Raw genomic sequence first — 12,562 nt, forward strand, 5'->3', positions numbered from 1 at the left:
TGCCAACGACAAGAAAATTGCGCAAGTGTCTGACCTGCGGTTCACCAATCAGAGCGATTCCTAGCTGCAGCTTCCGCTTCTGGCCAGTGTTGAGGCGCTTAACGAGCTTGTCCTTGTAGTCTTGCATCTGGAAGGACATCACGATCAGCTGAAGGGAGTCCACCGTCTGATGGTCGCTCATTCCACGGATCTGCAGCGGAAGCATGAGACAAAAAATCATCTGTAGCAGTCGTTAACAATCAACTCCTGCACAGGTCAAGGTCACGCCGCTGACAAGAAAAACAATGGCCGACGCCATTCTCATGAAGAATGAAAACTTACTCAATAAAGATTCAAAGGCCCGCAGTACCTAAGAACTGCACTTTAAAGACGAATAATTTTATAAGACAACAAAACCTGTGACACATGACTTCTTGCCCACTACCTGTCAGAAGCAGGGTATACTGCACCCGTTCTGGGGTAGATGTTCATCCCTAAGTGTTATGGGGAACACTTAATCTCTGCATTTAAAGGTATGGAGCGATAGATTAGGCTACCACCTCACCCGTAAAGCCCAGCTTTAACCAAGCCGTACGAACGTGCCTGCGTGGTCTGGGGGTAACGTGAATGCAAGGGTCCTAGCAGGAGGATTCTGACATAACCGCCCCATGTGAAAAGAGAGACCAGAGTTAAAAACTACTGCCGAACGTAAGTTCACTCAATCAAGTCCAGTCAGCACGCGGCCATGTCAGCTGCCAATTGCCACCTGCCAGCGATGGGCTCGTGATTTTTCGCTTAGGAAGCCAACGCCGACAACGCTACGCCGGATTTTCAAATAATGGGTCTTTCAACGCTATTGCGTTAAAATGCGCAATGCCTGTGGTTGGTAATGGAAGCAGATTCCCAGTACAAAATATTCGAAACTTCCGAACTTACCTGCATTTTAAGCGAAGTTTCAATAGCCTCTAATTGCTAACATGCGAGATTTTAGCGTCGCGGTTAAATGTCTTGTTATTTGTAATTATGTAAAATGAATGTTGTTTTTTTTTAAGGTGGGGGCGGGGGGGGTGAGAAATGATTCTGTTGGCCACAATATAGCATTCCTAATATTTAGGGAAGAACATATGCCTCAGCGCTTGACAATGTACCGTTCTCCTATCGGAAACACCGCGAAGGGCATGGTACTCAAGTTCTATTCACTTATAGAGTAATTCTTGCGTATATTGTGTAGTTTCAGAAGTCAGTTGGGAAATTTTCTCGGCAAATAATGCCGCGGATATAGTAAGAGATTCGCTTAAGTTAGCGTTTGTGGATTGTATTTTGTAGCCTCTACATTATTTGTTTTCATGATCGACTCGACAAGATGAACGATCAAATGAACCTTGCGGGAACAAATAACCCAAGCATTTTTATGCCTCATCAGAAGAAAAAAATGGGCTTGAGAAGGAAAGTGTACTATGCTCGGGACACACACAATAAGGACGTATTGTATAAAGCTAGGTCACACATATAAGTGCGATAGTTCATCAGAATCACGCTGTTGCTTTAGAGGACGGAATCTCTCTTTGCTCAGCTGCATGGCCATTTTTCCTTATGTCCCCGACTAGCGGCAACTGTTCGCCGCCAATAGCAAACACTGCGTAATTTAATTTTATAAATGTTCCGATTTTAAATTCAAAGGAAACTAAACAGCGCGGTATGCTAACAGGAATTATTTAGCACCGATGTTGTGCTCTTCACATGCGGTCTAGTCAATTACAAAGGGCTGCTGAATTCGCTCCCTTAAGAACATAAGAAATCAAAGGATTAATATAGAGCATAAAATATTGAATTCCTTGACGATGCTCAGCACCATTCATATCGTATCTGTAACCGAGAAAATGATGGTCACTTATACGCTATTTCTCGCCTCGAGGTCCACGGCAGGCTAACCGCTACATAGTACCAAATCATAACATTAAATGTCGGCTCCTTAGAATCGCATTCTCCCGAAAATTTATCTGCTGTAGTAGATTCTTCACGAAACCAAAGAACTCCGGAACTGCAGAATAGCATGTTCCAGTTAAGCATCCATCGCCAATGCCGCGAAATCAATTTTGTCAAAGATATGTTCGAGTGGCTCACTCTGCCGAAGAGCCAGAGGTTCTCCTCGACGGTCATCTCGCGGTACAGGGCGAAGTGCTGCGGGCAGTAGCCAACAGCCTTCCGCACAGCCTTCTTCATCTTGCGCACGTCCATACCGTTCACGAAGCAAGTGCCGGTGTCGGGCTTCACTGACCCTGGGAGATCGCAAAGCCGGCCAGAACCATTAAGATACTGATGGTAGAAAGAAGACCGAAATATGGGACTCTTGACAACACAAAATCTAGTGAGCAAGAGTTTATAAAGATCCCGAATCGGTCATTAAGAGTTTTCGCGAGAGGACTTGTCTTCGTCTGGGCTTCTAGAGGAGGACAGTGTAATGCTTAGGCTAGTTTGGAAGCTATAACGCTCCTATTCCTGCTTTCTGCATCTGCATCACGTCAAGACAAAAATAATATTAAATATACTAATAATCTAGAGGCAAACAGAGAATGAAACGGTGGTTTTAATAACTGGAGGGAGGGGGGGGGGGGGGCATTTGGCCTTACAATGACAGATTGCTGTTATAGCCCTCAGTGACGTTATCAAGTACATGCTCCAGGCTGTAGACCAAGAAAAGGAAGAGAAGGTAGACAAGAAAATTACAGCTTTTCAACCACATGAACCCAAATGATCGCTTCAAAAGATTGCCAACGCTTAATTCCAACGCTTCTTTCCAGCGTTTGAATGACGTTCTGCTTTTCCATATTTTGCATTCATCGTTCTGCAGTCGTTTCTATTTTAGGGGACAGACAAGAATTTTGAGTCTGCGACGGGGCAAACTCCATCAGGCGGATGCCTTATCATATTCATGCGTTCATGGGTAAGCGTTCATGGATAATCGGTAAGAAATGGCAGTTCCTGTAAGCATAATATTTGGAATACACTGCGAATTAGCAGAGTACATGGGCTTATCAGCACAAGTTTCACTCAAGACACAACGACCGGTCGTCTCCAGCATGCGCCTAAACATCACTTTATGTAGGATCGTTTGTGGTTGTTGATGCTGCTGCTGCTGCACTCATCAGGATACATCAGAGCGGCAGAGATAATGAGAACTTAACGCCGCTTCCTTCGGCTACTGACCTCAAGCACCTGCAGTATGAAGACAACGCTCGAAATAGTCAAACACTTTGTTGCGCTTTTTCAGAGGGCTGCCTACGAGCCTGAATTTCAGCATATCGTTTGAACACCATATCTGTGACCGCGCGCACTTGTGCCCAGTCAGAACATTGACAAAAATCGTCCCCTTGGCGAGAAGTAACAACTGCTGCGGTGTTTCTTTTCTGCTTATGTTCTATCAGAAATTAGCAGTACAAGAAAGAAACGAGTTCTTTGGCCATACGCTCAGCACTGTTAAAGAATTCAACCAGGAAACTTCACTGCTCAAGAATGCACTATGCCATCAGGCAGGCTGCGCCCAGTTGCCAAAGACTCAACCAGTTCCGCGAATACGCTTCCGCTAGCTGATTCTTCAGCATGTATCGCACGTACATTCAAATGCAAGCCAGTTTAGTTGAATATCATGATTTCTCAACAAAATCAGTTCGTGCCCTCGACCTCCGGTTTCGTTACATCGAGTTACTACTTAAGTGCTCCAGTGTATGAAAAGGTGAATGGTCCTATTCAGATAAAGCCCTCAGGTGCTACTGCTGTCTTCTCTGCAAGAGCTAGCTGCTTGTTTGCTTATTGTTGCGCCTGTATTTGCACTAGCAGGCCAGTAAGCAACTGTGGGGGGATAAAAGTGGCACAGACACAAAACAGAGTTCTCACCAACGATGGATCTCAGAAGTGTCGATTTGCCAGCGCCGTTCCTTCCCAGCAAGGATGTTATGTGGCCCTGGAAGATCTTGAAGGTGACGTCTTTTAAGATGACAGTGCGGCATATGACGGGTCCAAACGTCTGCACAAAGTAACGTGGGTAACAGTCTATTCACTTGCCCTGTAGATGTGAAATCATCAAAATATAACAGCATTGCTACGAGACCACCTTGCATTACATTAAAGCTGAAAATGACGAGGATTTTTTTCTTTCTCATGTTAGAGCTTTAGATTCTTTAAAGTTAGCCTGGGTTTAACTGTGCTTATATCAATTGAGACCTGCGAAAGCACTATCTGTAATGGTTTCGTTTACTTCCAACTGAGAGATTGGCACAAAGTTCCGCAAAGTGTTAAACGTCTTTAGTTGGTCCGGGTTTTGGGGAAACGAAAGGCGCGGCCTCTGTCTCACCTCGTAGTGGATACCTGCACTTGCCGTTAACAGCATTCATTTCGATCTATATGTGTCTTCGGTCCAATTTCCTTTGTCAAATTAGCCCTCAATTTGACCATGGCATATTTTTGCTAAATGGGAAGCGAAATGGTAGGACACCACCCTATATGCTGCACAAAACTGGTTACGTCACAATTTGACATTAAATTACGTTGTCTTTCTATTGTCATTTTGTGCCCACGCTTTCTGCTTCCTCTAAGCATGAAGCAAGTCAGGCTGTCGCCTTTAAAATTTCAATGCTTCACTGTAATTCAACATTAAGGACAATGATGATCAGCAAGCACTATGTTGTGCAGCTGTCATAAATGTATGTCATATTACATTTTCTCTTTCATAGACGAAGGGCACAGAGTTATCAGCGCCATTTGTTGTTTAATGCCGTTGACGGCCGAGTCAGGCGCCAATAGCCGTCACCTTACAGGCATAGTTAAATGAACCGAGTCTGAACTTTACGAAAAAAATGTATAGCAGTACAGGAGTGCAGCGACACTAAAAAATGGGATTGTCCAAGAATTCAGCAACCTCTTTCTCGCACAAACTCCCATGGCAGCTGAAGTGGCTAAAACGTTTACTCATTTTAGTAAATTAAAATATTGACAGGAACAATTTCCTTCTTGCTTCACTTCCGCTATAGCTCGTGCAAGTAACGTAATGATCGTGTATGTAATGATCATTGTATGTTTTGTTTAATTATTTGATAGCTTATATTTTTAACGCTCTGTATGAACGCAACAAACGCTTCCAACATACGTTTCAGCGATTTTTCATTTTGCAGGAATAAACCCAATTTGTCTAAATCAGAAGTAATTGTGACGTTTATGTTTAGCGCGTGCTTGGTCTTGAAATAACGGATGCACATTGCAGCCTCAGCCTCACCACCCATGGTTTTCTTTTAAGCGGTTTTAAACGACACAAAACCCTATTTTCTATTGCCTCAATAATTGAGAATTGCAACCAGAATGCTCTAATTCCCTAGTATAAAACAGAAAAGAGGAAACGTAGATTAGATCGCACCTAGCGCGGATATTCCAACGAACTGATTGTTCGAGAGCTGGCTTCGTCTCCTAAATATATTATGGTCACGAAGAACAAATCGATGGCAGATGCGGCGGATTAGTCAACAGCATATTTTGAATTAATTTAATATGGACGCTGTTTGGGGAAGTGATATTAACCTCACTTATTCACCGCACCAAACCACACTTATCTTTCAACCCGCCATGGTGGCCAGTAGTGGGAAGAGCATTCAGAGGCTGAACGCGACGTCGCGCCTTCAGACCTGGGCTGCAACGGCCGCATTCGGTCGAAGAGAATTGTAAACAGTAAATCTCATGTACTGTGCGGTGCAGCGCCATTTCAAAGAAAAGAGAGAAGACACAGGCTTGAAAATAATTCGAAACCTGTCCTCGTACACATTCAAGATGTTAAGCCACACACACTTGAGGCTACTTGTTTCTCTACTACAAAGCATAGTCTCTATGCTGCGAGCCGTTTATTTATAGCAGCATTCGAGTTTAGATAATCCACTCGTGACAGCAAAATCGTCGACGCGTGCAGTGTTCTGAAGCCCTCCACTAGGACACTTCTTTCTTTCTTTTTTCACTCATACCTTCCCCCTTATCCTTACGGCTCGTTTAAGGGGTCCGCGGAGTATTGTGAAAGATATTAATTCTCGCTAGGAGTTGGCCAGGCTTATTTTGGTTTGTGAATTGTAACGTCCCAAAGCGGCTCAGAGACGCCGTAGTGGAGGGCTCTGGAAATTTCTACCTTCCGAGGATCTTTAGTGTGCACTGACATCGCACAGCACATAAGCGTCTTGCTTTTCGCCTCTATCAAAAAGCGGCCGCCGCGGCCGGGATTCGATCCCGCATCTTCGGTGCAGCAATCGAGCGCCCTAACCACTGCACCACCGTGGCGGGCCGATTAGCAGGGCTTAGTTTGCACGCAAAGCTCAAGCACGCCTTATCTAAACTTTCCTTGTTGAGGTTGTAAATGACGATGCTGGGCTCCAGGGTGGCCGCCACAGGCTCGAAAAGGTTCGGATCCTCCTTGATAATCTTGGCATCATCAGCCGAAATTCCCACGCTTCCGTAGAGGCCCCAATACTTTGGCTGCAACAACAGACCGAAAACGCGGTAATAAATTAGAAAAGGATAATTCAAAAAACGATGCTAACAAGTTCCTGTCTCGGATTGAACCATGAATTTTTTTTTTTTTTTTTTGCAGTTGACGATCATAATCCTCTACAAAACCTGTAATAATGAGGTCAGTATTTGTATACTCTTGGTTTTGTATATATTTCATAACTTGCTCATTATAGCTCATATTCTTTAGCTCACTGATTTGTTCCATGCTTGGTAAGATTTACTTTCCGAATCACTCTCTAAAATGGTCTCTCATTTGCATTTTGTTCGTTTTGCTACCTCCACATCCTTATTTCCTTTTCCAGCCAGCTGCACCCGCTGTTTAGGTTATCCACAGTCATAATGAACTCATCACTTGAAGATTGATGCCGCGGTGGCTCCGTGGGGGAGGGGCAGCACCTCAAAGGGTGGAAGGGGATTTTTGAGCTCCGCCTGAAAGATACGAAACAGCCATCAGCGGCTCTTCTTGGGTATACTCCTTTGCGGCCTCTAATCCTTTAATTTTGGCCTCTTATCTCGGATGTATTCATCAGCTTGTAGTCGTAAGCTGCCCACTTCTGTCAACTTTTATAACAACATATGAATTCTGAAAGTTTCTTTTGTTTTCTTTCCTCTCGCTTGTTTTTCTTGTAATTGAGCAAAGAGACTCATTGTATTTGCAAATTTATACTACTAATATCTGTTTGTAATTTAGATATACTCATTCTAAATTTCGAGCTCTTTGTTCAGTCTAATCTAGCTCATGTGCTTTTGTCGCTGGCTGCCAATTTTAAGCTCTTGGGCTCTACAATGTATTTGTTTACCTCTCCAGGATCTGTTTTTTGTTCTGCAAAAATAAAGAATTACAACTGAAAGCCACTACGTCCTTGATTGTGTTTGATCATGTGAAGTAGTGTTTTCGCACAAATTATTTCGGGCTTTACTTGAGCAGACCAATGATAATGTGCGAAACCTCTGTTCGAATTGCCCGCGCTGTGACGTCACAATCTGACAAGATAATCACGCGTCAGCCGCAATGACGGATGACAAGATTCTTGTTCGGCTTTGATATACATTCGCGTGATTTTGCACTCAAAGAAAACATGTGCTGCAACGCCTACGCACAAGTAAGTACCTTGGTATCTCCTTGTCTGAGCGTTAATGTTCCTGGTACTATAAATCCAATGTGAATTCATTAATGCCGCGTACATCGGTTGATCACATATATGTTTTTACGTTTAGCGCACTTGAAATCTCTGAGAAGTGAACTTCATCAGTGACAGTGAACCTTTACGTCTTTCGACACGCTGGCTTAAAGCGTTTCGCACTTGAAACAAGGCATTTTCTGAGTTTTCGCGTGTGCAGGACACGACTCGTTTTCAGTTTTGAACCCCGTGAAACACGGTAACTCGAACCACCTTTGCAGGCTGAATGTTCGAAACTATTTTGCCCCAGAGGGAGCGCAGCGGGGTTTGCGGAGCCTCTTCCAAGCGCACACCCCTGTAAGAGCCGGGCGCCAGGCCGGGGGACGCTTGTACCCATTTTTACCGGTGGGTGTCCGGCGGCGGGTTTCGAACGAACCACCTCCCGCAGCCGAGACGGACGCCCTAACCACTAGGCCACGACTGCGGCCTGCAGACAGATTAGACAAAGGCCTCAGTCTTGCTCAATTCTACCTGTTGCCGTTATTGCATGATTTTCGCAGGGTGCATCTGCGTGCCTATGTTCCAATGGGAATCGCTTCGTGGAATGCAACGCTGTGCTCATGAAGAAAAAAAAGCTGCCAATGGCGTTTTCTTGGCTGCTTCAATATTACATAAATTCTGAGCTACTCATGTTAATTTCTTTTTGGCTCCAAAATTGTTCCTGTCGATGCTGGGGAAGTGTGTACCAGTGCTTCCTTTCGGGATTAATTCATTGGTATGTTACTCAAGAGAGAGACACACGAACACCAAGAGAAGATAGAAGAAGATAGAAGAAAGAAGATAGTTCGCTGAAGCTAACGTTTGACCGGCGAGCCAGGGCATTGTGAGAGGCAGAACAGCGTCAGTGTCACTCTTGCTCATTATTTGTTTTGGCCCGTGTAATACAGCGTATTAGAGCCTATTACACGGAAGTATACAAAAGTATTCAGAAGTATTAAGAGACTTGGAATGGGACCAGTTAGGGATAAGGGTGGATGGAGAATACATCCGTAATCTGCGATTTGCTGATCTTTGCCTTGTTAATTAAGTAACTCAGGGGATGAATTTCAAAGAGTGATTGATGACCTGTACAGGAAAAGCACAAAGGTGGACTTAAAAATCAGTATGCAGAAGACTAAGGTAATGTTCAACAGCCTAAGGAAAGAAAAGCAGTTTGCAATAGGTAGAGAAACACTGGAAGCCTTACAGGAATATGTCTACTTAGGACAGGTAGTAACCGCTTATCCGAATCATGAAAGAGAAATAACTAGGGGAATAGGATTGAAATGAAGCGCATTTCGCAGATACTCACCTATTATGACTAGCAGCTTACCGGTATCGCTCAAGAGAGAAAGGATATAACAGTTCAGCTTCCCTTACTCACAAATGGGATGAAAAGTGGAGGCTAATGAAATGGGTCCAGCTTAAGCTAAGGACAACGCAGAGGGCTATGGAAAGAACAATGGTAGGGATAACGTTGAGAGATAGGAAACGTGCAGAGTGGGTCAGAGAAATAACTCAGGTCACTGGCATTCTAGTTGAAATCAAGAGGAACTGGGCATGGGCAGGACATGTAGTGAGAAGAGAGGATAACCGATGGTCGCCTTGGTAACAAACTGGATTCCAAGGGAAGGAAAGGGAGGGAAAGCGTAGCAAGGGATGAGAGAAAGTTAGGTGGCCGTAAAAGGTTAAGTTAGCAGGGATCAAGTGGGTGAAGCTAGCCCAAGAGAAGACTAATTGGGGAAACATGGGAGAGGCCTTCGTCCTGCAGTGGGTACAGTTAGGCTGATGATGATGATGACTACAGCGTATATAGTGTACTAAGACGTTGTCTACTTCACTCCTGCAAAGTATCGTCGCATCATGGAACCATCAGGAACAGCCTGAAGATCATCCAACAACGATCCATTATTATAACAAAATTACTCGGCTCTCTTCGTGCCTCACACAGCAGCCTGACATTCACTTGTGCATCGTGTCAGTCATACAATCATGCTCTTGCGTCCCTCATTTGAGAAAAGCATCTGCAAGCAGGAGGCCGACAGTGACGACGGTTCCTCACCATGATGATGAACCACCAGGGCTTGGGAAAGCTGTAGCCGAAGGGCCACACATTCTTCAGGTACCAGGCGAGGCACAGGCTTACCGAACACGACGTGAGGAGCGCGAGAGAGATCTTGCGCAGAGAAAGCTGGTGGAAGGTCTTGTGCGACGCGAAGTTCTTCCACGTTATACCTTCGCCTGCGCAATCACACGGTACAGAAACAACATCCCATCATCATCAAGAAGCGTCTTGAAAAGCCGAAAGGATTCCTATTCAGCTGCTCGTCCTGTGCGGAGACCACCGTTGTTTTACATTCGTGAAGCTGCTGCTTAAGCAACTATAATGTGTTCTGGATCTTCTTTATTAAAGAACCAGTTCACTCATTGAGGTTTCTTCTACGCCGTAGGTTCTGTTAACCGCGATATATCCGCCATATTTCTCCAGATAACCTTCCGCTGGACAGAGTAAGAGGCCAGAACTTTAACACTTCGGCGTTTATGGAGTAAACAATTTCCCGTTTTCTCCTTCAATTCACGACGTCGTGTAAGGCCGCCAGTCGGACCAGTCGCAGTATTCGCTATGCTGTGTCGTATAGCAATACTTCCATTCGTTGCGCTGCAGCATACAGGCCAGAACACCCTACACGGAATTATTCAGAATTCACAACCTGGCAACGGTCACCTTTGACCTTTGCGTACGCACCAGATGCAAGCTCACTTAGCAAGAACGCCGAGTAGCTTGCTGTGTCGCATATCGAAGACGTTATTAAATGCATTTTCAAATCGTGTTCGTTCTTCTGGAATACAATTTCTTTCCTTATCCGGCGTAATTTCCGCAACTCGCCTTTTTAGAACTTGCGCACTATTGTCAGCACCAAACCTGGTAAATTGCAGCGCCACCACAAAAGAGCGGTCACCTTTGAAAACATTTAAATCACGAACAGAGTGATTCGATGTTATGTTTTAACGGCGTCACGCATGTCTCACCCAGCTCCTCACTCTCGCAGATTAGCGTGATGCCGTAAGCGAAGCCAACATTCGGCAAAAGGCAGACCGCCTGGAAGATGAGGTTGTACGGGTTCGGTGGATCTTTCCTGTCCATGAGCGTGGCGCCAGACACGGCCAAGATGGTGATTGGCAGAATCAGAGTCATCACCATCACAACGAAGGTCAAGATTGCTGCTATGTTGGCTGCGTAGACGTAAAACAGCGGCGCACAAATAAAAACCCACTTTCTCATGCCTTTCAATATTGTCCACCGCTGAGACGAGAGTATCGAGGTATCCACCCAAATGATTAAGTCATTGACCGTTAAAATACCGCTGATGATGGCGGAGTGCGGAAACACAAACTATGGCGGGAAGGTTCCGAACGAAAAGAATAATTACTTTTCCTCACCTGTGCTACGACACCGAGATGCTAGATTGAGAGCTGTTCTTAGAGGCGCTTCAGCGTGATTGCGTTGCGCTTAAAACACACATACAGGACAGGGTACGGGATGCGCTCTTCCGAGACCTACCTCTATTGTGTGCGCGTTCTTTCGCGCAACCTAGACATTCCAGAGGAACTAATCAACTAGCGCCACAATACGTTCTAAGTAAGCGTATCCCTAAGAGCAACGTACTATGCGCATTGCTGGTGAAACGGAACGAGCCGTCTGGCAAAACAAAATGATGTAATTAAACCAACGAACATTTCCGAAACCATAACAAGAACACCCTGAAGAGCTTGGTGATCAGGGCCTTCAAATTTTCCTAACAGTGCGAAAACTTGTTTCCGCTGCCTCGCTATGCCCGTCATATTATTTTTCTTTCGATATGGGTATACATGATCTAGAGGGCTAATAAAGGAAAGTAATTAGTTAACCAGACCCAGGCGCCTATTTGGTGTCGGCACGCACAATCCGTATAGAAAGTTCATGAATTAAACATACCTCCACTTTGAATTCAGCTTGCTCTTTGTTGTGTTTGAAGTGCTGTTTCCTCGTCCGTTCTGTGACTAGAATTATGCCTCGCCTATTATGACTAGCAGCTTACCGGCTAGAGCAGTGCCTAGAGTAGTGCCTAGAGCAGTGCGCATTAATGAACAGACCTTGGCACCCCTCTCCGCGCGGCGCCGTGAGCACTCGCCCCCTGTCCGCGCCCAGCGGGACGCCTCCCACGGCGGGCTCCCTCACCCTCCTGTTGTTCGGGGAAGCAGATCCCATCTGTGGATGCGCGTAACCTTCGTTGTTCGGCCGGCCAGTTCGGCTTTCGCCTCGGCCGATAAATAAATCACGTTGAAAACGCGTCAAAAACTAGTACAAATCAATCAATAAGCCCAGCGCGGCGCAATAGATACTCGAAGCTTCAAACAAAGTAGTTTATTTATTTAGCTGAAAGTACTGTAGCAGCGTAGCCTGAAGACACACACGGCGCTGAGTTCAGCGCCGTGTGTGTCTTTTTCTTCTTTGTGTGTGTCTTTTTCTTTCCTGGTCGCACCCTCTTGTCTAGTTACAGTAGCGCGTACGCCTTTTCTACATTGACGACGCTTGAACACGACACTCCCTGGGCGATCACGACGAAATGTAAAGAACGCATTTATGGCAGAAAAAGGAAACTATTATTCGTGTTGTGGGCGTGCCTTGTCCTGGCTCTACTTTTGTAAGAATCGTGAACCAACTATGGCCCACCAATCTACGCTCTCTATTCCTCAAATCACAATCGAAATGCCCCGTTGCATCTCCCATCGGCTATTCGGTTCTACGGCCGCTGGGGATGTACAGCCACGTATTTCACGAATAACTGCGAAAAACTTCCAATGCTCAAAAAAAAATGAAACTATACTATATCGAATTATCA

The 12,562-nt window shown here is 45.1% G+C and overlaps 1 protein-coding gene across 1 annotated transcript in view; it reads right to left on the reverse strand.

The window, feature by feature from the left end:
- LOC146200746 (phospholipid-transporting ATPase ABCA3-like) overlaps positions 1–12,562 on the reverse strand; it is an 83,586-nt gene that overhangs the window by 70,355 nt on the left and 669 nt on the right. Inside the window, exons 2-6 of the mRNA XM_084595589.1 lie at positions 10,710–10,913; positions 9,742–9,920; positions 3,874–4,003; positions 2,104–2,258; positions 35–190 (exon numbers count right to left, since the gene is read on the reverse strand). Coding sequence (XP_084451715.1) covers positions 35–190; positions 2,104–2,258; positions 3,874–4,003; positions 9,742–9,920; positions 10,710–10,913 — 824 coding nt within the window. The remainder of the gene's footprint in view (positions 1–34; positions 191–2,103; positions 2,259–3,873; positions 4,004–9,741; positions 9,921–10,709; positions 10,914–12,562) is intronic.

This window comes from Amblyomma maculatum, chromosome 2 (genome assembly GCF_055883805.1).
Source record: "Amblyomma maculatum isolate TAMU_Amacu chromosome 2, ASM5588380v1, whole genome shotgun sequence".
NCBI classification, from domain to species: Eukaryota; Metazoa; Arthropoda; class Arachnida; order Ixodida; family Ixodidae; genus Amblyomma; species Amblyomma maculatum.